Source organism: Canis lupus, chromosome X (genome assembly GCF_003254725.2).
Source record: "Canis lupus dingo isolate Sandy chromosome X, ASM325472v2, whole genome shotgun sequence".
Lineage (NCBI taxonomy): Eukaryota > Metazoa > Chordata > Mammalia > Carnivora > Canidae > Canis > Canis lupus.
Window position 1 is genome coordinate 60,842,071 of NC_064281.1, and position 22,351 is coordinate 60,864,421.

The 22,351-nt window shown below is 36.6% G+C and overlaps 1 protein-coding gene across 1 annotated transcript; it reads left to right on the plus strand.

Annotated features, from left to right (window-relative positions):
• The first annotated feature begins 2,722 nt into the window (after nucleotides 1-2,722).
• Nucleotides 2,723-21,398, plus strand: LPAR4 (lysophosphatidic acid receptor 4). The gene is made up of 2 exons (XM_025466260.3): nucleotides 2,723-3,307; nucleotides 12,612-21,398. Exon 2 carries the CDS (start codon nucleotides 12,692-12,694, stop codon nucleotides 13,802-13,804), a length of 1,113 nt encoding a protein of 370 aa, XP_025322045.1. The 5' UTR covers nucleotides 2,723-3,307; nucleotides 12,612-12,691; the 3' UTR covers nucleotides 13,805-21,398.
• The last annotated feature ends 953 nt before the right edge of the window (nucleotides 21,399-22,351 follow it).

Genomic DNA, 22,351 nt, shown 5'->3' on the forward strand with positions numbered 1-22,351 from the left:
CAGAAAAGTAAAAAATGAGTTGAGTTTGGAGTGTGAAGATCCCAACCATCTGTCTGTTCTTATTCAAGTGAATTCCCAGTTAGAAGTTAGTCATATTTGTTACTTTCATTTCAAACAGATAAAGAGGAAATGTGTACTCACTCCCCCAGGTAGTTCCCAATGCACTTTTTCAGCTGCATATTCATTCCCCCTGCCCCCAGTGGCAAGTACATCAGCAACTCAATGAAAAAGTTTGAGGACTTTTTGGGTTAAGTTGTGTGGCCATAAACTGGCTGGAGAACACCCTGGAAAAGCTTTCATTTTCCCTCTTCTACCTTCCAAATATTAGAGGAAGTAAAACTGGAGTGTTTGCAGTGAAGAGTAAGAGGAGTGAGGTGAGGACAAAAGAGAATAGTAGTGAATAAACTTCAGTAATTTCTTGTTCATGGGCCTTTTTTTAATATGTGTGTAGTCCTTGTTCTAAAATAACACCTTGATGTGGACCTGTTTGTAAATGAATCTAATGGCACGTGTTTTCCACTGAGGAGGAAAAAAAACTCCACACACTGCTGCTTTGCTCAAGCAAGAGAGAAATGTTCTGGAAAAAGAGTTTTTGTAAACACTATTAATATTAATTTTGTATTAATCAGATATAGACCCTATCTTCTTGGTGTTTACAGTTGGGAGAAACTGACAATTAGATTATCACACAAATGAAAAATTACACAATAGCATGTAAAATTATATCTGTGATGAATGCAATAGAGCAGAGGCACACAGTTCTGGAAGAGCATATAGTAAAGTGGATATGACCTGACCTAAGCATTAAGGAAGGGCTTTCTGAATGCATGATTACTGGTATAATTTCTGAAGGAAGAATAAGAACTTGGTGAAAGGGAAGACAGGGGAAAGGAGAGTTTCAGGCAGGGGTAATAGCATGTGGAAATGTCCATGGTATGAGTGATCAATTTTATTCTAGGAAGTTGAAAGTAGATCAGTGAGGCTGGAGCTCAGATAGAGGAAGAGTGATGCTAGGTCATGCAACCCATAGATATGTTAAAGATCTCGTCCTTTGTGAGATTAATCAGAAAGGTACTTAAGTACCTTAGGGAGAAATGAATCAGATGACAGGAAAAAAATAGTGAGCTGGTCATACAGTGACCATGACTATAGGTTTACTTTAATCACTACTGTTCACTGAGTTGCTAAAATTGTGCACTCTTCCCAAAAGCTCTTCTTAACCTTTTTTTCTTCGCAATCTTCCTATCCACCTCCTCTCACTTCACACCTTCTGCATTTGACCACTTGGGTCTGGCCACCAAGGAAAGATTTCCTCTTCCTTTTTTGGCTTATTTAAATAGTAATCATCCATCATGGTCCAACTCACCACCTCCTCCTCTGCAGGAAGTCCTCCTGACCTTATCCATGGGACTTTATCTCCATTCTCTGAACCTTTATAGAACTTAATCTTTCCATATAACTACTTTAGTATTTTTCAAAATTTGCCTTTGGTATCTCTTTAATGTATCTTTTATCCCCAGTTAGACTGTGAGGCACTGGAGGGAAGTGACTATATCTTTCTCTTGTAGATTGACGAATGCACCAATAATGGGTCTAAACCCAGAGTGGGTGAATGACCACTTGTGGAGACTTAGCCAATGTCAGCAACTGACAGAAATAGACATACCTGAGATAAGTGGAGAGGGGAACAGAAAGAACAGAACCTAGGAGTGGGGGAGAGGGGGAGGAACAGAGAAGTGTTTTTTAGAATCAATCACAAGAAATTAAGGCTTATATCAGCTTCACACTTACTTGTTACTGGCCTTGACTGTTAGTGAGAATAAACAATTAAACTGAAGAAAGAAGTAGAAAAAACAAACTTGAAGCATGGCTTATTTGGGAGGTAGCTAATTATGCAGGCTGAAGCTTTGAATCAGGCACAGGATCACCCAATTCTCCAGGGGTATGGCTCTGACAGAGATAAAAAGCACCTTATCCCTGACCCAAGAGTTTCATTCCTGAGAGGGGGGAGGAGTTGCTGTTAGTGGTAATGTTGGCAGTGCATGGAGGTAGAGGATAGAAGGGGGGGTGCTGGTGGAGGGGAAGGGCTACCAATGAAGTTAGGTATGGATGAGTGAATTTCTGCAACAAATTCAGACCAGAGAGAAGAAAGGAAGGAGGATAAAGAAGAAAAAAAATAGAGTAGGTGACCAAAGCAGTCAACCTATAGGGAAAGAACCGGCCCAGAGAGACGAGGAGGTATATAGTTGAAGATAACTCCACATTATAAACAGATTGCGTCTGTACTATTTATTTTGGTTTTAGGAAAACCTCTGAAAATTTCAGAGACTTAATTAGACTTCCTGCCAGGCAGTTACTTAAGAGAAATGCAGACCCTCCTTTTGCCACAGAACACTCTCAAGTCCATGGAAGGTGGGTATTAGAGCTCTAGGACCCCAGCACATCTCCAACTGAGGGCACTTCACTGACTTAAGTGAGTATAGTATTGTTTTTGTGTATGTGTTGGTGGGATGTTTAATTTTGTATAGTATAATAGGAATATATTAGTGGAACCATTCACTTTTGCTTTTCTCTGACCCCTTACGTATTATCATCGATATTGTTGTTGTTATTATTTTAAACAAGCTGGAGCAAACATGGGCTGCTCATAATTAAAACACTTCTCCCAGTTTGGAATTTTGTCTCCTACCCATTAGAATTGTAGAGAGATAGCAGTCCTGCAGCAAAAACAGGGACACAGGCTTTCTCTGTGGATTAATTGGTCAGGAACTTTTTATATTGTTAAGTGGCTCTTAAGCGGCTAATTCTTGACTGTGAAAACTGCTTTTCCTGGGCAATGCTCTTTAAGGAAAAACTTCTTCAGTCCAGTGATTGGTGACTAAGGAAACGATGGAGCACAGGGGATTGGGCGGGATCTCGGCTCCTAATAATGCCTCCTTGTCCAATGAAAAGCATTTCCTATTGAGACCCCCAAGAGTTCCCTCAGCCCTCGCTACGGCCCGGACTTTGGGCCTTTTCTTGTGTCCTGCTTGTTAAAGGCCAGCCGGCTACCGCATTCAAGAGAGCCATTCCTTAACAAAGAAAAGAGATAAATGTAAATAAGCTCACAGTTTCAGAATGAGCGGTTTGTTGTAAGAAACTTCGGCAGCCCAGAGCCTGTTACTTTGGGCTGGGCTAATCTTTCCCTGTAAAAAAATAATGGATTAAAATATGCACTTCTAAAGTGCAAGTTGTCCATTTACATGTTTATTAGCTAATTGTCTACAGGCATGAGCACATTCTTTCATCTTGCAAACTCTTTCTTGGGGTAAGTCTGTTTGAGAAAGATTTGATTTGGGTGTTTGGGGGTGGAGGAGCGGCATAACAAACTTCAGCAGAATCACTGATGCTTTGAGTGTTTGGGGAAAGAAGTTATACTACAACAGAAGTGCTGAAGGGGGATCGTCGTGTTGAATCGTTTAAAAAAAACAATAATTTCTATTGTTTTGGCAATAATATTATTTCAGTGGAAGAGATACTGGATTTTCAGGCTGTCGTTTCATGTAAACACAGTTGTCCTAAAGAGCGCATTTTAAATCAGAGTAATTTAGAAATTCTTCTGGCTAGCTTTGTATTTCTTTGGTTTGCAATTAATTTGAGCTAATGTGGTTTCTATTATTATGAGGTTTCTTTTAGTAAAACTATCTGTGGCAGTTTGCCTTTGATGCTTAATTGATTTATGGAAAATGTGACATTTTCTATACTGAATGATTCGTGAACTTTACCATAAAAGAAGAAAGATGTTTAAATACAAAACTAATTCTGGCATAAGTTGAATTTGATATTATATTTGAAATTAATCACTGTTTTCCGTACAAGTGCAATAATGTGACATTTATAACTTTTTGTATATGTTGGATATTTTAAAGACTTTTAGTAACAAGATCTTGTTGAATTGATAAATACTGTGTTTTAGTTATTTTGCTTTAGGAACTATAGTAGTGTGATTCATCATTATTTCAGCATGGAAAAGACCAGATGAATCTAAAGATTAACATTTAGAGCTTGGTGGGATTATTCACCTTACCAAATTATACCATTTTTCTTTTTATTTGAGTAACATGAAGACAATAATGTCCTAAACTCCAGATTATCCAGTGGATTAGAAACCTTTATTTTTCAGAACAAAATTCCAAACATATCCCATTAACATAGAGTGTAAATCCTTTTGCCATGTCATAGTTAAAAAGTTGCACTCTTGCTAAAAAGGATGAGTTCAGCTGATACACTTGATGGCATTTATATTCTAAAGCATTTCCTATCAATCAGAGATGTGAATTAATGCCCAACTGGAAAAATCAGCCTGATCTTCCAGAATTTGTACTCTTTGTGAGTTAAAGAGAGGAATGGGAAGATACCTCACAGGAACACTAAGGCCAATCTTAGCTAAAGCTTCATCTATTCAATTTCCTTTGAGAGAAAACACAGTGAGAATTGTCGCCCTTGCTGTGGTGTGGTCAGGGACAAATTGTGTAGTTGTCCTTTTTTACTGTGTATGGTTATCATGTATATACTTTGATCTTGGCCTTCTTAAGGGGGAGGGAAAAAAACCTATAATATATTTATGAAGATTAGTAGTGAAAATTGAGAGCTTAATAGGAGATTAATAGATTCCCACCTACCACTGGGACTCCAGCCTTACTTTTAGTAGGTAAATAATTGGTTATTAGAACAATGCATAGGCTAGGTAGTCTACTGATTATATATAGTTATGTTCTGAAGTACTTTGGCAATCTTATATTTTGAGAAGACAGTTAACTGGGGAACAGGTAGAAAAGGTCAAGGATTAAAACCTTACACCATTAGAGCCAATATACCTGCTGATATGGGCATAAAGGGGATGAGGAAAAAGAGGTCATTAGGAAGACCTTAGGATATAATGTCTTGATCTGTGATTCTTAGCTCCTGGCACTAATTAATAATATTTGCTTCTGATATTAAAATAAATCTAAACTATGTGGTAACACATGTTACCTTATTGTGTAGTTAGACTTATTGTGGTGATCATTTTGAAATATATACAAATACATAATCATTATGTTGTACACCTGTAACTAATACACTGTTGTATGTCAATTATACTTCAATTAAAAATAAATAAATCTAGAAATAGTTTCATTGAGTTTAATAAAAATTAATTTCCTTTATCTCAGACTTTGAGGGATTATTATTTTTATTTTGCAGAAATAAATGGGAACAGATGGAAACAACTGATAGGAGAGAATAGCCAGTGAGGCCACTGTCATAGCATCAGTTGAAGGCTGCTGACAATCAAAGCTGAAGGTGGAAGGAGAATAGAAACTGAGGTCCAGAAAGGGACTGTGAATTGCTCTCACACAGTTAGTGATGGGGCTGGATGTGGCCAAATTAAATTAATAACAAATATGAAAACCTCTGGGTATATGAACTTCCTAGTTTGCTTGTATTCCAAATAAAAAGAAGTTTTCTTCATAATCTATATCAATTGTGAATACCATAAAAGAATGTTAATGCTTTTGTCTTACCTTAAGATAAACCAGTAAATAATATTCATTTTATTTAAAAAATATTGCTTCCTAGAGGAGTGTGAATATCAATTCTCCTTAATATTAAGGTGATCTCAAATATATTTTAGGTTGACTCATTATTTTTTGTTTTGGTTCTCTTAGATTAGAGAAAAACTATTAGAGAAAAATTTCAGAAGAGTTGGAGATTTTTTTTTTTAACCAGTCTGCTTTGTTTAGGCTACTTTTGTTCAGAAGATGGTGAGATATGACCATGGTGTAAGTTTGGCACTAGCAGATGATGCTTCTTTACAGGCAGTAAATGAATAGTGTTCAAATGCAGGTGGTACTTGTAAGAATTCCATTGCTGAGTATTTCTAGTTCTATGCCAGTACTTTGGGCAGAGCTGTGATTTGAAGATGTTACAGAACATGCTAGGCCTAGGACATGCTAGTAGAAGCAGCAGTGATCGTTAGTGTGCTAATAGCCAGTAATTGAAGCCTTGCTAATATCACTGTAGTTCAGGTGAGAAAGAAATTCAGCTGGGGTCGGGGTGCAGATTAGGGCCAAGGCAGTGCGGTCTCCACCTGTTGTTCCAGACTTCTTTTCTTTCCTCTTCTCTTATCAAGGTCCCTATTCAATAGTAAGATTTTGCCAGAGAAAGAGAAAAGAAAAAAACAACCAATATAATTTCAGGCCAAAAAATATAAATCTCCTTTGTTCAATTATTTTTTAATGTAATGTATTTTCTTACAGAAGAAGATGAGGTATTTTTATGCCTTTGTCATTAGTTATCTTTAATGATAATAGATAATACAGACTCATGGACTTTATGTTTGTCAACACAAGCTATAAACGATGGCTCAACAGTTACAGGTTTGAAAAATAAAATGTTATCTGCAACTCTGTAATAAGAAAATTCAAAATATTTAGGTACTATTTTAAAATATGTTGGATTTAATTTACTGATTTATATCATATAATACTTTTCTTTATCTTATTTTTTAAAGATTATTTATTTATTTATTCATGAGAGACACAGAAGGAGAGAGAGGCAGAGACACAGGTAGAGGGAGAAGCAGGCTCCATGCAGGGAGCCCGACGTGGGACTCGATTCTGGGTCTCCAGGATCATGCCCCGGGCTGAAGGCGGCGCTAAAATACTGAGCCACCCGGGCTGCCCCATTTCTTTATCTTATAATCTTAGTATACATGTTATTGGGAAAGTCTCTCTATGGGACACTATTGTGACTAATTCTATCCCATAGCAATCATTGGAGGAAATCCCTAAAAATAGTATCTCCAGAAAGTTCATTAATTATCCAAGTCTTGGGAAATCTTCATTGATTACCCAAGTCTTAGATAAAATCGGTGCTAGAATATGATTAAACTGATGTGATGAGTACCACTCTCCTGGTAATGACTTTCTCCAAAATTCTTAATTTCATTCTCCAACTTTTTTTTTTGTAACCAATACTCCAATACCTCCAATTTATTGTAGATAATAAGACCCAGAACTCCAGAATGACTGGAGGCATTGTGATTGTTTATTATAATTCAGACATTTTTGGTGTAGATGTATATGGATCCTTTGATTTAAGCCCTCTGTGCCATTGGTATATACCTTTAGAGATGGGAGACATATTATTTTATTTTATTTTATTTTATTTTATTTTATTTTATTTTATTTTATTTTATTTATATTATCAAAATCAGTATCCAAGTATGTCAGGTGAATTGGTATGAAAATTTATAACTAATTTGCCTGCTTAAATAGGAATAATAAATCCAAGTTCTCAGTTGGCATGTATGAACCACACAGAATTTGGAAATGAACTCTTTTACAAACAACCAAAATATTTCCCAAAAGTTCTGGGACATCTGCTGAGATAATAGACAATTTCATAATATTAGGTTAAGCAATTTCTCTGCAGTTATCTTACTTTATAATTGTTAGAGAAAATTGTACTTTAGTAGGGTTGATGCAATCGTTGGCCTCATGATGTTTGAGCACTAAAAAAAATATTATTTTTCAAAGATTAGACTGTGTCATCAGGTGAAGGGTTAGTGGGAGACGATTATTTTAGTGAAAAAAAATCAAGTTAATCACTGAGGTTAGGATCTGCTCAGATTAGGGCCTGTGTCAATTTCCTGATCTTTTCAAATAAAGTGAGGACACAAAACAGCCATTATAATCTCAATGCAAATCAAAATCAACATAGAGAAATGATTTTTAACAGGATATTTCTTGCATCAAAAATAAATGAAGCTTATCAATCTGAGCATTTGACACACCACTTGGCTTGCTTGGCATGAAACCTGATAGAGATCAACTTCCCTGTTCACTTCTGGAGTAAAATATTTACTTATGGTTTCCTCCATATTAATATCATAAGGCTAAGTTATATTTTAAAAACTATTATGAAACATCAACCAATGCATAGGAACATCAATTAATTAGAACCATGTGTATAATGGTGACCTGTGCCTGTAACTTGGTCTTACCTGTTAGCAGTCACTCTCATCTGAGAAGCAACAGTCTAGACATATTCCCTATTATTCCAGCAGAATGGTTTCAATCTGTATATTTTTTGCAACTTTTTTGTATTTTTTTAGTTTGCTTCACTGCTAGATATTTATAGGCAAGGACACAATAGGTTTTGGCTTCCTCTGAAAAAGTATTGTCAATGTTCCTAAGTTTCAACCGGAGTAGAAAGAGGAAATTCTCTGGGGATCAGAAGCGCTCTGATCTGACCCAAGCTCAATAAAAATGGAGCAAGGTAAAAGAATTTGAATATACTCTGCCTTCAAGGCCTTGTCTTCCTAAATTCTGGACTGTGGGGGAAAAAAAAGCCAGCCTTTCTAGGCCACTAGAAATATACCAGGAGTTAGAACTTTGTTTTCAATGTTATCATCTGAAAGTTTAGCATTTAGTGAAGTAATTTAGGTATTCATCTTTATAGGGCCAAAAAGCTAGCTCCACTTCCTCCAGTAGCCCCAAAGACTCCAAACATGGCATATTTCATCATTAGAATTTTTTTTTAAATGTGAACACTACTATGAACTGTTAAAATTGAGTCCATATGTGTAGGTCAAGGTTACAAATTCATTGACGGTCAGATTACCCTTGGTCAACCTCCAGGTGATCTGCTTCCTGCCCGTTGTCGGTGAAAATACATCCACCCAGTATTCTGAACCTCCTAGATGATTAATTATTGGAATTATTGCATGCAAAGGTCTTTACAATAGTCTCACACTACCTGCAATGGAGTATGTAATTAGCTGAAGCAGCCTATATTTTTTCTTTTTCATCTCATCTGAAGCTCATGTTTATCCTTTGTCTTCATTCAGTGCATGGTATATTGGCAATTTATGAAAATCTAGTGGTTAAAAAACAGTTTCTTTTAGTCCAAAGAAAGGAAGCCAGTCAGAAGAGACCTTGTTTTTTTGTATACCATTAATTCTTCATTAGAATCAGCTTGAGAGCCAAATGCTTCTCTGATTTTCTTTAACCATAGCTCAAATGGGAGATAGTCCTTTTCAGGACACCCTCTTGGATTGTCCTATTATGAGAAAAATTGTGTAAAGGTTGAAATTTAAGGGGGTCTTTCTGAGGCATAAGGTAAATATGGTGTTAGGAGAAAGATGTGTTGCTTGGTAAAATAAGTTTACCAAGAAAGATAGCGACACAAGTGTCCAGTTGTGTCAGGGAAAAAAAAGGAAAGAAAATCTTCCATCATGTTTCTTTGTGATTAGGTAGGACTGAATACAGGCAAGCTCATAAAATTACTCACAAGCCCTTTTGAATCTTCCTTGCCTCAGCTGTGAGGCTCAGAGGTATGTTTATACAGGGAAGAGAAACAGTATAGTCAAGTTACAGAGTGAACTAGTGTCTGAATCAGAAATAGAACTCTTTGCTTCCAATGCTGTGTTAAGTCCCAGCACCACACCCTAACTGCTAGACAGCAAAGGTGCTAATGTGTTCAAGCAAAGGAAAGCTATGAATAAGGCCTTAGTGGCAGTTCCCCATGCCCTGTCTTCAGGATTGAGACTGTAATGCTTTCTTGTCTGTGGCCCTTTCTCTCCCACAGGATTTGGTTACTCAAAGTAGCAAAGCAGAAGTGCCAGACTGCCTGCTGTTGGTGTAGTATATATATGTTCATCAACATAAATATACGTTAGTGTAGTATATATGTTTTCCATTCAATTTATGCATAAAACTGAATGGAAAACAAGGGAGACAAACTTCACCTATTTGAGATGCACCGTCTTGGGAAGTACAAAATAATAGCCAGTGAACTAGAAGCAGGCTGTGTAAAAAGGTTATCAGTGGGCAGAATGGAGGGCATCTGGGTACAGATGTAGAGGCATCTGTTAATGAAACCATTTTCCAAATAATCTTATTGGCAGTACTTATTGTAGAAGGCAGGTGCAAGCAGATTATAGTGAATGAAACTTGGCTTTAATATAAGGGATTTTCCAGTCCCTTAATTTCTTTAGATTGTGTAATTATGTTACAGGAATATTTTTGACTCTCTTGATTTTTTTCAACAGTGAAAAAAATGGCCTTCGGACTAATGGGTAGTGAGTTGTGGGTGTTAAAAATAGTATATAGGGATCCCTGGGTGGCGCAGCGGTTTAGCGCCTGCCTTTGGCCCAGGGCGCGATCCTGGAAACCCGGGATCGAATCCCACGTCGGGCTCCCTGCATGGAGCCTGCTTCTCCCTCCGCCTGTGTCTCTGCCTCTCTCTCTCTCTCTCTCTCTCTCTCTCTGTGTGACTATCATAAATAAGTAAAAAATAAAAAAAAATAAAAATAGTATATAAAGTGGTTTAAGCAATTGAGGAGTTTGGCATTCTTTTTCCTTCTGCCATAGCATTGGTGAAACAATCTGCATAAACCTGGGTCTACAGTTCCCAAAGTAAGATATGAGCCCCACTGAGAGTTTTCAGGTTCTTCCTGTTTTTGCTGATCAGCTTCAGTGACCTTAAACATAGTGAATGCATATTGTTCTTTCTGAGAAAACTGGAAAGAGTGTGATGAAGTAAAGGAGCAGAGAGGATAAAATTTGAGGAATCATGAACCAGAAATACCTCTCAAGGCCCTAAATAAAAATTAGCAGCACTGACATCTCCCCAGCAAGGTCCTCTTTCTTACACCTCTTCTTCTCCTCATTCTCTAATTCTTCAGTTTTAATTTCTTTGCTACTGTCTTTCCCATCTCCTCTTTTGCTCTTCTCACCTATTTTTATTTCTTCTCTGTCTGTTTTTTCCTCTCCTGGACTTTACTTGGTCAAGGTTCCTACTATACATTGCTTTTATTTATCAAGGTTGATTGTGGCAAATGTTGAGCTGGGCCTGTGGGATGAAACGGCCAGGAAAGAATATGATCTTAGTGCAGTGTTAAGCTCAGGGGAGGCACTCCATAAAGATCTTTTGAATGAGAATTGAGGAATAGCAAGTTTCCAATCTTGAGAACTTTAGCTGTTAAAAATGACAACTCTTTGATTTAAATCTAATGAGTCATCTTTCCAAGGTCATTTCTCCCTCTAGGCACTGCAGTGAGTGAATTTTTTCCCCCAAACCAGTTTTTTTTTTTTCTCAATGCAAAGACTGGCCAAAGTAGCTCTATATCTTAGGCAGCTTTCTCCCTCCACTCCCTTCTCTGTTTATATATATAGAGTGGCCCTTTGACCTGTTCCCTTGGAGTTGGAAAGAATGAGTAATATAAGGAGGAATCACTTCAGAAAAATTAATTTCACATTTTAAAATATAATCATATGAAAATCCATTATTGGATATGTCAAGGAGCAAAGACCACTTTTAGTCCACATCCTCCTCATTGAAAATAATTCATTCAGCAGTTACTTGTCCATAGTGTATTACAGAGAATTAGAAAGACTGTTCCTATGGCAGCTGCTAACCTAGGAAGTTAGTAAGATTTCTATATGCACCTTAGAACAATGTTGGCCCAGATACCCAACAAAGATGATTAAGTTAATGACTGCTACATGTATAAGCAGTGGCAAGCAAATGGCAGGTAACTTTTGATCAAAGTGTGGGGCAGGGAGATGGGCATTTATGTCAAATCTACCTTTCATATTTCACCTGTATTCAGCCAGAAAAGGTTTTATAGATTAGGGTCATTTTAGGAGCTGAAAGCATGAAGACAACTAATGGAATGGAAGGGGAGAAGACATCCTAGGCTAAGTATCTAGCAAGAGAAAAACATGAAAAGTGAACTACAATCTGCAAGAGGGAATATCTGAGATTATTATTTGAATTATCACCCTAGAAAGTCTATGTAATACAGTGAAAAATCTTTTTGCCAGAAGCTTTAATTAATGGAGGGATTCTTGCTCTCTGAACTCACGTTTTAGAAGAAAAGGTGAATTAATAATTTACTTCAGAAGTTTAATTATAACTTCTTTAAGAGCATGTCCTGGAGGTCCCATATTGACCTGTAAGTCTTGTGCAATGCAACTAGTACTTAGACAATGAAATTTACTAGTATTGGAAGAGAGATTATATAATTTAGATTAGTTTAACAATACTTTGGTTAGGAATAAGAAACCTGAATTCTGATTCTGATGATACCATTTGCACATTCTTCTAATTTTGACATTGTAATTCTAAATTACATAAGCTTCAGTTTCTTCTTCTGAAATATGGTGATACATTCCTGTCTTGCCTACCTTATGGTGTTCTTGTGGGAATCAAATAAAACACATTTTTGAAAGTTAAATAATTCCATATGAATTTTAAACTATTAGTGTCATTTTGATTATTAGAGGTCTATTTCCCCATCCTCATTCCCCATCCCTGCTTGGGTTCTTAAGTACCCAATATCTTATTCTTGTTCATTGCAGTGCTACATGTAGTATTGCATTTTTAATACTGAGTGTGATCTCTCCCAATCCTGCAACATACTCTTGTAGTACCTTTTAACATATGGTTGGTGCTCAAAATGTACTTGTGAAACAAAATTGAATGTGTGTATTGTTTCCAATCTGAGTGGACAGGATATCTTTTAGTCCACAGAAATGAATGGAAGGCAGATTTGATTATTCATTCCATCTTGTCTCCCATAGGAGGAAAATATTTCTTACCAGTCTCTAGTCTCAAAGTGGTGAAACCTGCAGCCAGCAGGCCTTCTGAAAAAAAAAAATCCATGGGTGACAGAAGATTCATTGACTTTCAGTTTCAAGATTTAAATTCAAGCTTCAGACCCAGGTTGGGCAATGCTACTGCCAATAATACTTGCATTGTTGATGATTCCTTCAAGTATAATCTGAATGGTGCTGTCTACAGTGTTGTATTCATCCTGGGTCTGATAACCAACAGTGCCTCTCTGTTTGTCTTCTGCTTCCGCATGAAAAAGAGAAGTGAGACTGCTATTTTCATCACCAATCTAGCCCTTTCTGATTTGCTCTTTGTTTGCACTCTACCTTTCAAAATATTTTACAATTTCAACCGTCACTGGCCTTTTGGTGACACCCTTTGCAAGATCTCTGGGACTGCATTCCTCACCAACATCTATGGGAGCATGCTGTTCCTCACCTGTATTAGTGTGGATCGTTTCCTGGCCATTGTCTATCCCTTCCGATCTCGTACCATTAGGACAAGGAGGAATTCTGCCATTGTGTGTGCTGGAGTCTGGATCCTAGTCCTCAGTGGTGGTATTTCAGCCTCTTTGTTCTCCACCACTAATGTCAACAATGCAACTACCACCTGCTTTGAGGGCTTCTCCAAACGTGTCTGGAAGACTTATCTGTCCAAGATCACCATATTTATTGAAGTTGTTGGTTTCATCATTCCTCTGATATTGAATGTCTCTTGCTCTTCTGTGGTGCTAAGAACCCTACGCAAGCCTGCTACACTGTCTCAAATTGGGACCAATAAGAAAAAAGTGCTGAAGATGATCACAGTGCATATGGCAGTCTTTGTGGTATGCTTTGTACCCTATAATTCTGTCCTCTTCCTGTATGCCCTAGTGCGCTCCCAAGCCATTACCAATTGTTTATTGGAAAGATTTGCAAAGATTATGTACCCAATCACCTTGTGCCTTGCAACTCTGAACTGTTGCTTTGACCCTTTTATCTATTACTTCACCCTTGAGTCTTTTCAGAAGTCCTTCTACATCAATACCCACCTCAAGATGGAGTCCTTGTTTAAGACTGAAACACCTCTGACCACAAAGCCTTCCCTTCCAGCTATTCAAGAAGAAGTTAGTGATCAAACAACACATAATGGTGGTGAATTGATGCTAGAATCCACCTTTTAGGTAATGAGAACTGTCTTTAGGTTCAGATATGGTTGTTCCTATGATTTTTCCTATGCTATGAACAAGACAAACAGTTTGAAGCTAATGATACTGAAAATGGATTAATGTACTGAATAGTCAGATACATTTATTTGAATGTTTATTGTACATATGCTGTTTTGTTCAATAATTATAGGTCAGGTCTAATTACAACAACCAAAAGAGATTGCCAAACTCTTCTGCTGGTTTTTAATTTCATTTATCACATTATGTAGGTAGCCAGTGGCCTTGACTTTAGTGATCTGGAGATTATTTTAAAAATTTTTAAGAAGATATTTCCACTCTGATAATATTTGGTAATTAGGTTGGGCCTATAAATATAGAACAAATTCAGGGATTATTAAAAAAAGTTTGTGTTAACTACTGATAGTTAGTCTTTTTTTCCTTTTTTGTATTGTCATAGAATATATTTTAGCACAAGAACATATTTTAGCCTAACATTATTAATAAGAAATGTATCAAATTTAAAAGAGCTATCAGAATTTATTGCATATATTTTGAAAGTAGAAACATAAATTGCGTTTGCCTGAATATGGATGGGAAGAAACAAAATTAGCTGGATTTACACATTTGTAGTTCCCAGCAGTGTCAGGTTTTTTTTTTTTTTTTAGTTCTTCCTTTTTTTACACTGCATTAAGATTTTCATATAAAACTTCAAATCCGGGATCCCTGGGTGGCGCAGCGGTTTGGCGCCTGCCTTTGGCCCAGGGCGCGATCCTGGAGACCCGGGATCGAATCCCACATTGGGCTCCCGGTGCATGGAGCCTGCTTCTCCCTCTGCCTGTGTCTCTGCCTCTCTCTCTCTCTCTCTCTGTGACTATCATAAATAAATAAAAAAAAATTTAAAAAAAAAATAAAATAAAACTTCAAATCCAGAAAGCTGCTAAATACATGTCTGAAATAAATACAAAATAGAAAATCACATAAAACAGCACGTGTCCATTTAAAAATTAGCAACACCAATATTTTTTCTTAAAATTTCCAATTATCTTTCTTTTGACAGACTGATTTTATAAAATATTGTTCATATGAGATTTTGTAGCACAATGCAGCCAGAATACAGCTGCATTTATGCCCTGCTCAGGAGCAAATTGAAAAAAAAAACAACAACAAAATAATAACAAAAAATAGAACACATTTAAAAATCTTTTTTTTTTAATTTATTTTTTTTATTGGTGTTCAATTTACTAACATACAGAATAACACCCAGTGCCCGTCACCCATTCACTCCCACCCCCCGCCCTCCTCCCCTTCTACCACCCCTAGTTCGTTTCCCAGAGTTAGCAGTCTTTACGTTCTGTCTCCCTTTCTGATGTTTCCCACACATTTCTTCTCCCTTCCCTTATTTTCCCTTTCACTATTATTTATATTCCCCGAATGAATGAGAACATATAATGTTTGTCCTTAAAAATCTTTATTAAAATGTTCTTAATACTATTTTGGGGGGTGAGAGTAGACATCTGTAACTTTAAATCACTTATTCTTTCATATTAAATTTTGGAGCAAACATAACCAGATTGCTGCTGAATTTGTGTCCAGGTTAGGAGCATATTGAAAAAAATACATAAATCAACCCAAACCAATACAACAAAACTCAGGAAAAAAAAAACAATAAAACCATAAAAACAATGAAAAATAATTCCTAATGCTTGCATTTTTATTTAATTTTTGAGTTTCTGTAAATTTAAAAATACTGTATCATTTATATAAAATTTTGGAGTACAATACAGGTAGAAATCTGCTAAATTTGTGCCCACATCAGGATCAAATTGAGGGGAAAAACCCATAAAACAACCTCCCAAAAAACAAAACACATAAAAATTTAGAACATGTATTTTTTTGAGCATTTGTAAAACTTTCAAAATACCATGACTTTCATATGATGCTTTGGATCAAAATGCAGTTAGAAAGCTGCTAAACTGGGACCCCTGGGTCCTAGCCCTGGGGGGCTCAGTGGTTGAGTGCCTTCCTTCAGCCCAGGGCATGATCCTGGAGTCCCGGAATCGAGTCCCACATCAGGCTCTGGGCATGGAGCCTGCTTCTCCCTCTGCCTATGTCTCTGTCTCTCTCCCTGTCTGTGTGTCTCATGAGTAAATAAGTAAAATCTCAAAAAAAAAAAAAAAAGCTGGTAAACTGGTGCTTAGTTCAGGAGCAATTAGAATCAATATTTATAAATATACAAAAGAAAAACTTTTTTATACTCAAACAATAAAAGAAAGTAATCTTTAAAACATTTTACCATGTACTGAATGAAATGTAGATATAAGAATATTAAGACATGTAGATAGAAATTCTGAGCACATATAGCTTGAAAGGTGCTACATTTGTGCTCATTTCAGAAGGAATGAAAATAAGTTCCCTCATCTACATTCTTCACACTCACACACAAAACAAAACAATTAAAACATTGCAAAACAATAAAACATTCTTAAATATTTACTAATCAATTTTAAAATATTTGTGTATGGCAACTTAAAAATACTAAGACTTTTAAAGTAAATTTTCCAGGAACAATGCATCTTATAAATTGCTGAAATTGTGCTAGGAAGTGATTTTAAAAAACAGCAAAAACAAAACAAAACAAAACAAAAACAAAAACAAAAACAAACAAACAAAAAACACCCAAACACCATAAAACAATAATAGGAAAATAAATCTTTAAACAATGATCAAATTCTTAAAATTCTCACTAACCTTTTTTTCTTTCTCATGATATATGATTTAAAAATATTGATTTTTAAGTTTACAACATGAGCATAATGTAATCTTATTTTTTTCTTACATGAATCCTTTTATTTGATTCAATAGTTCTGTACTTTACCAAGTGCTCATCACAAGTGTACTCCTTAATCCCCATCACCTATTTCACCCATACTCCTCTGCACCTTCCCTTATGTGAATCCTTTAAATAAAATGTTACCAAACGTATAAATTCCTGTTATTAATGGAAACCACCCAACATTTTTATACCAATTGGTTAATTATGAATTGCTACTTTCTCCTTCTTTATTAACGTTTGCTGGTGTAAAATTCTCCAGCAACTCTATAACCCTTACTGAATGAGGAGAATGTCTTCATTGTGATTCTTTCTATAAATCAAAAGTATCCATGACCAGAACATTTTTAGATGCTTCAATACCAAATCCTGACTTAATAATGTTTGTTGATGAGTCTTACATGAAAGAGAAGAAGAAAGAAAGAAAGAAAGAAAGAAAGAAAGAAAGAAAGAAAGAAAGAAAGACCGGGCTTGATATACAGTAAATTGCCTAGTTTCTTTGTAAAATTTGTTTCCTTACCAGGATACCAATGGCTAAATTTGACCCTGGATTTGGGGCTCATTGAAAAAAAAATGCTAAAACAATAGAACAATAATAAAACTAAACTTTCAAAAATGGCATTACTTTTTTTTGTGACCTAAAGTCCTAGAAAATGATCATGCATTCTATTTTCTTGTGAAAACATTATACATAGAATATATAAGCATTAGGTTCAGTTCAATGATATTAGGTTAAGTTAGGCTAAGTTTGCTTGTTAGGTTATATTGTAAGATCAAATTAGTAATCAAAATATGAGCAATCTTTTATTTTTCTTTTAGTATTCTTTCTTTCCATTTGTAAAGTATAAACTATATGTAGCTTTTTGTTTATGCTTTGTCTCTCAAAATTATAAAATTTTAGGATTATGACACCAAACACTTTAATGGGATATGTTAACCAGGTTGGCATAAAATATATCAATAAATCAGTTTCCTTTTGTGCAATTTCCATATTTAGTTTTGTTTAATATTTCATATTTCAATTTATTTTAATTGATTTCAATTATTATAGTTAATATAGCTTGCTAATAATACAAACTTTTTTCATGCAAACAATGTAACCAAATATAGGAAATGTATAACTAAATACGAAATTGATTTTTATTTTACATTTAAAGGCAAAAGCAATAATTCAGCTTTAATTACAACTTGGATTTCAAATGCTCCTTGAATGCAATAAATACGTTTGGATTATGTAGCAGTTATACTTTGGTCAACTATTTATTAAAGTTTGCCTTTATTTGTAGGCACCCAGGGCCATTTTTCCTTTATTTTCCCTCCATCCTTCAAGAAAGAACTTATTAAGGTATATTTGTACTCAAGTCAATTCCAATACTTTGTTTTTCAGGATGTCTGAAGATTAGACTAATACAAAATTGCAAATGGTAAACCCCTGGGTGACTTTTCAGGAATCAAGCTGAAAGATTAACTGCTACCTTCTCTGATTTGTCCAATTTGGCTTTGATTTATTTGGGGCTTCTTGCTAAGCTGACTCTTGAATCTGATCACTCAGATTTGATTAAATTCCCTAGGACAACTAGGAGTCTTGGAGAAAGTCAAGACAAACAGACCATCTGACAAAGAGATGATTTTGGAGGTGGATAGCTCACTGACCAAAAACTAGAAGAGCTGGTGGTCCCAGGGTGGCAGCACAAGGAATTCCCACTTATCATCCTCATACCTTCTAACTCTCAGGGAAAGCAATGCCAACATTTCATAAACCGTATTATGGTTTGTGGTTCCCCATGAAATGACAGCAAGCACTACCTTTTCTAAAGGCATGACCAGAGTGATTAGCCCTAGGTCATGTTTAAAATTATAGGAAATTTGTCATTCATGACTTTCTAGGCCAGGTCTTCAGAAAAAATGTAGGCAGAAGGTGGTTGTTTTATATCTCCATTAACCTTCTTCCATCTACGTTTCCACCCCTAAACTTCTGCACCTTTATGTTTGCTATGGTTTCCCAAACTCTCTGTCTTTCCTGGGACCCTTTCCAACATCTCTCTTCACCTTCTTCAGAAATATTGCTTTTTGTGGATCAAAAACAATACATAAACCTCTGTCAAAATGACATGTTGAATAGATTTACACTAAAGTGGAAATGACTGATCCCTCCACCCACGGCTTTTACTCCTCCCATTGGTGTTTGCATCTTATGAAAGGAGTCTGGTCAATTAAAATAACTGAAACAGGGTTGGAATAGGGAGGCATGACTGTCCTCTTGAGCCTCAGCATCCTTCAACTCATGGTAGGGCCTCTACAACTGTAACTTTCTGGTCCCACTCTCAACATTACCCTATGTACCACTGAGTCTAAAACATACACTACCTTTTGTCAGATATCCCTCTTTTCCAAAACTGCCTAGAGTAACTGGAATTCTATGTTCTCATTTCTTTTTTCTAAATATTTTATTTATTTATTCATGAGATACACAGAAAGAGAGAGAGAGAGGGAAGAGGGGCAGAGACACAGGCAGAGGGAGAAGCAGAGGGAGAAGCAGAGGGAGAAGCAGGCTCCATGCAGGGAGTCTGATGTGGGGCTCGATCCTGGGACTCCAGGACCATGCCCTGGGCCAAAGGCAGATGCTAAACTGCTGAGCCACCCAGGTATCCCCCTATGTTCTCATTTCATACATGCTTGGATTTTTTTTTCCCCCAAATGACTTCATTCTGGAGGACTTAGTGAAATGCTTCTTAAAATATGAATCAATTTGTTTCAACGAGGAAGCCAAAGCACAAACTACTGATTTTTTAACAGCTATGTTTTTCCCACTGCTTCACTTCTTACCCTCTCTGAGTATTTGAGAATGAAGCTCTTCTTTCTCAAACATCCAGAGAGGTACTGAGTTCAGGAGTATAGAGGAATAGAGCCAGAGTGAGGCATAAAATCTGTCAGTGAGGGAAGTCAGGCAGGCTCAAAGACTGGGATGACTTTTATGGCCATAGCATAGCTTTCTTTCTGATCATGGATAAGCTCCAACTATATAGGTGAAGACTTAAGTAACAGAAAGCCTTCACTCTCCCATTTGCTAGTCCAGGGTAAACTGCTCAGCTTGTTACCTTCCTCACTCAGGTTGGTGGTATCAAGGTTGGAAATACAGATCACTTTCCTCAGTGCAGATCCTGAGACTTCTGGACTAGCATCAGTTCAAGGCAGTTTGAAGTTCTTGGAATTCAGTTTGGCAGAATTCTTAGGGACCCAGAATTCATTATTTATTTATTCAACAAATTTCTTGAACATCAACTATGATGTGCCAGACACCTTCTAATTATTGAGGGTGCAATGGTGACGATACAGATAAAAAGCTGTTTTAAAGGTTCTGTTCTAGAGTCAGAGCAGGGAAAGCCAAAAACAAACATATAACTAAGTTAAAAAGTAATGACAGATGATAATAAGTGTTATAGAAGAGAGAGAGCCAAATAAAGGGGAACACGTACCTGAAACCACATTTCAGGCTCCATGGTAGGACTGGATTGAAACTTTAAAGATCATGAGCATGGAAAAAAGAAGGATGCCTCTCTCTAAATAAATACAACTATTTCAATTAAGTTCATGCTATACTTATCAATGCATATAAGGAAGTATAAGAAAATTCTCATTTTAAAGCATCACATTTCTCTATTTTTAAGGGAGTCATAAAGCCCTGAATTGTCCAAATTCTCTGCTTAGTCTGTCTACCTTTGGGTATTTATGCTTTTGTCCAAGCCACAAAGTCCTCAAAAACCTAATGAAGACCCAAGCCTAGGCAACTTCAGTCAGCAAAGCTGATCATGTCAAGACCTCTGACTTCATCCTGCAGCAAAAGATTCACTTGCTTTCTCTCTGTTTCTGTTTCTGTCTCCACCATTCCTTTCAGCAAAACGTGCTCCCTGAATAAGATCTGAATGCTAACTCTGTGTTGAAATAAAGAGGTTTGGGCTGGAAGCCCAAACATGGTTTTCATTCTAAGCTTTTCTACTCACTGTGCAAATGTGGGCAAGTACCTTTCTCTCTCTATGCCTAAATTCCCCTCTTAGTAAAATAAGCAGATTGTTCTCAGTATCTCTGAGGTCTGATAGTTCTAAAGCTGGAACTTTAAAGTCATTAATGCTCAACCAGAACTAAAAGTACTTATTATTAATGCTGCTATAAATTATGATGCTTACTGAGTGTCAGATACTGTACTAAGAAGTTTAAACACATTATTTCACAACAGTAACATGACTTTGTGATTAGCCACATTCTACAGATAAGAAAGCTGAGGCTCAACAAGCTGAAGAAAAAACAGTCATGGAGCTATAAGTGGCAGTCTGACTTGATCCCAGTTCTGTATGTCATTAAAAACTGTGTTTTGGGATGCCTGAGTGGCTCAGCGGTTGAGAGTCTGCCTTTGGCCCAGGGCATGATCCCAGGATCTGGGATCGAGTCCCATCTCAGGCTCCTTGCAGGAAGCCTGCTTCTGCCTCTGCCTTTCTCTCTCTGTGTTGCTCATGAATAAATAAATAAAATCTAAAAAAAAAGACTGTGTTCTTAACCAGTACTGCTTTGTCCAAGCAGGATTGAGTATTAAAAAAAAACAAAACAACATTTTATTTTGGGACACCTGGGTGGCTCAGTGGTTGAGCGTCTGCCTTTGGCTCAGGGCATGATCCCGCAGTCTCAGGATCAAGTCCCACATTGGGCTTCCTGCATGGAGCCTGCTTCTCCCTCTGCCTATGTCTCTGCCTCTCTGTGTGTGTCTCTCATGAATAAATAAAAATAAAATGCTTATTTTTTTATTTTGTTTTAAAGATTTTATTTATTTATTCATGAGAGACACACACAGAGAGAGGCAGAGACACAGGCAGAGGGAGAAGCAGGCTCCCTGTGAGGAGCCTGATGCAGAACTCCAACCCAGGATTCTAGGATCATGACCTGAGCCAAAGGCACATGCTCAACCACCAAGCCATCCAGGTACCCCCAGAACACAAGGAACACATTTTTAATGGTGGAACTTCTGCCATTAAAGAGAAGAATAGGGAGGCTTTGGGGAGAAGAAATCCTTCTAAGTTTTTTTTTTCAAAACATTCCACAAAATGCTTGCTCCCTCTTATAAGTGAGACCAGAAGGAGTTTGAATAATAACAATAACAATATTAATTAATACATTTCAAATACTCAATATCTGTCAGGAAGTAGCACGCAAAATCTCCTAACCTTGTTTTTAAGATGATAAAACTGAGGTTTAGGAAACTTAAGTAACTTGCCCAAAGTCATACAGCCAATCAGTGGAAGAACCAGGACTTGCATACAGCCTGATTCTAAGCCCCCAATTACATAGAGACTTGTTCTAATATATAATAACAACTACATTTATTGAATATTTACTGTATGTCAGGCACTGTGCTTTGCATATATTTTCTCTTTTAATCTTTGCAACAATCATAAGAGGTAGGTACTATTACTACTTTTTTTTTACAAGTGAAGGAAATGAGACACAGAGTTAAGAAACTTTCTGAAAGTCTCATACTTATTAAGTGAGTCTTTATGAAATCCAACGCCTAACCATGGTAAGACTGCCCAACATCAGGCTCTTATCTATTGCCCAACCTCATCTCTTACTCTTTTTCATACTTGAACTCCAGGTACATTGGTCTTCTTTCCATTTGTTTAATAAGTGAAATTCATTTTTGTTTTAGGGCCTTCATCTTTGATGTTATCTTCACTTAGAATAGT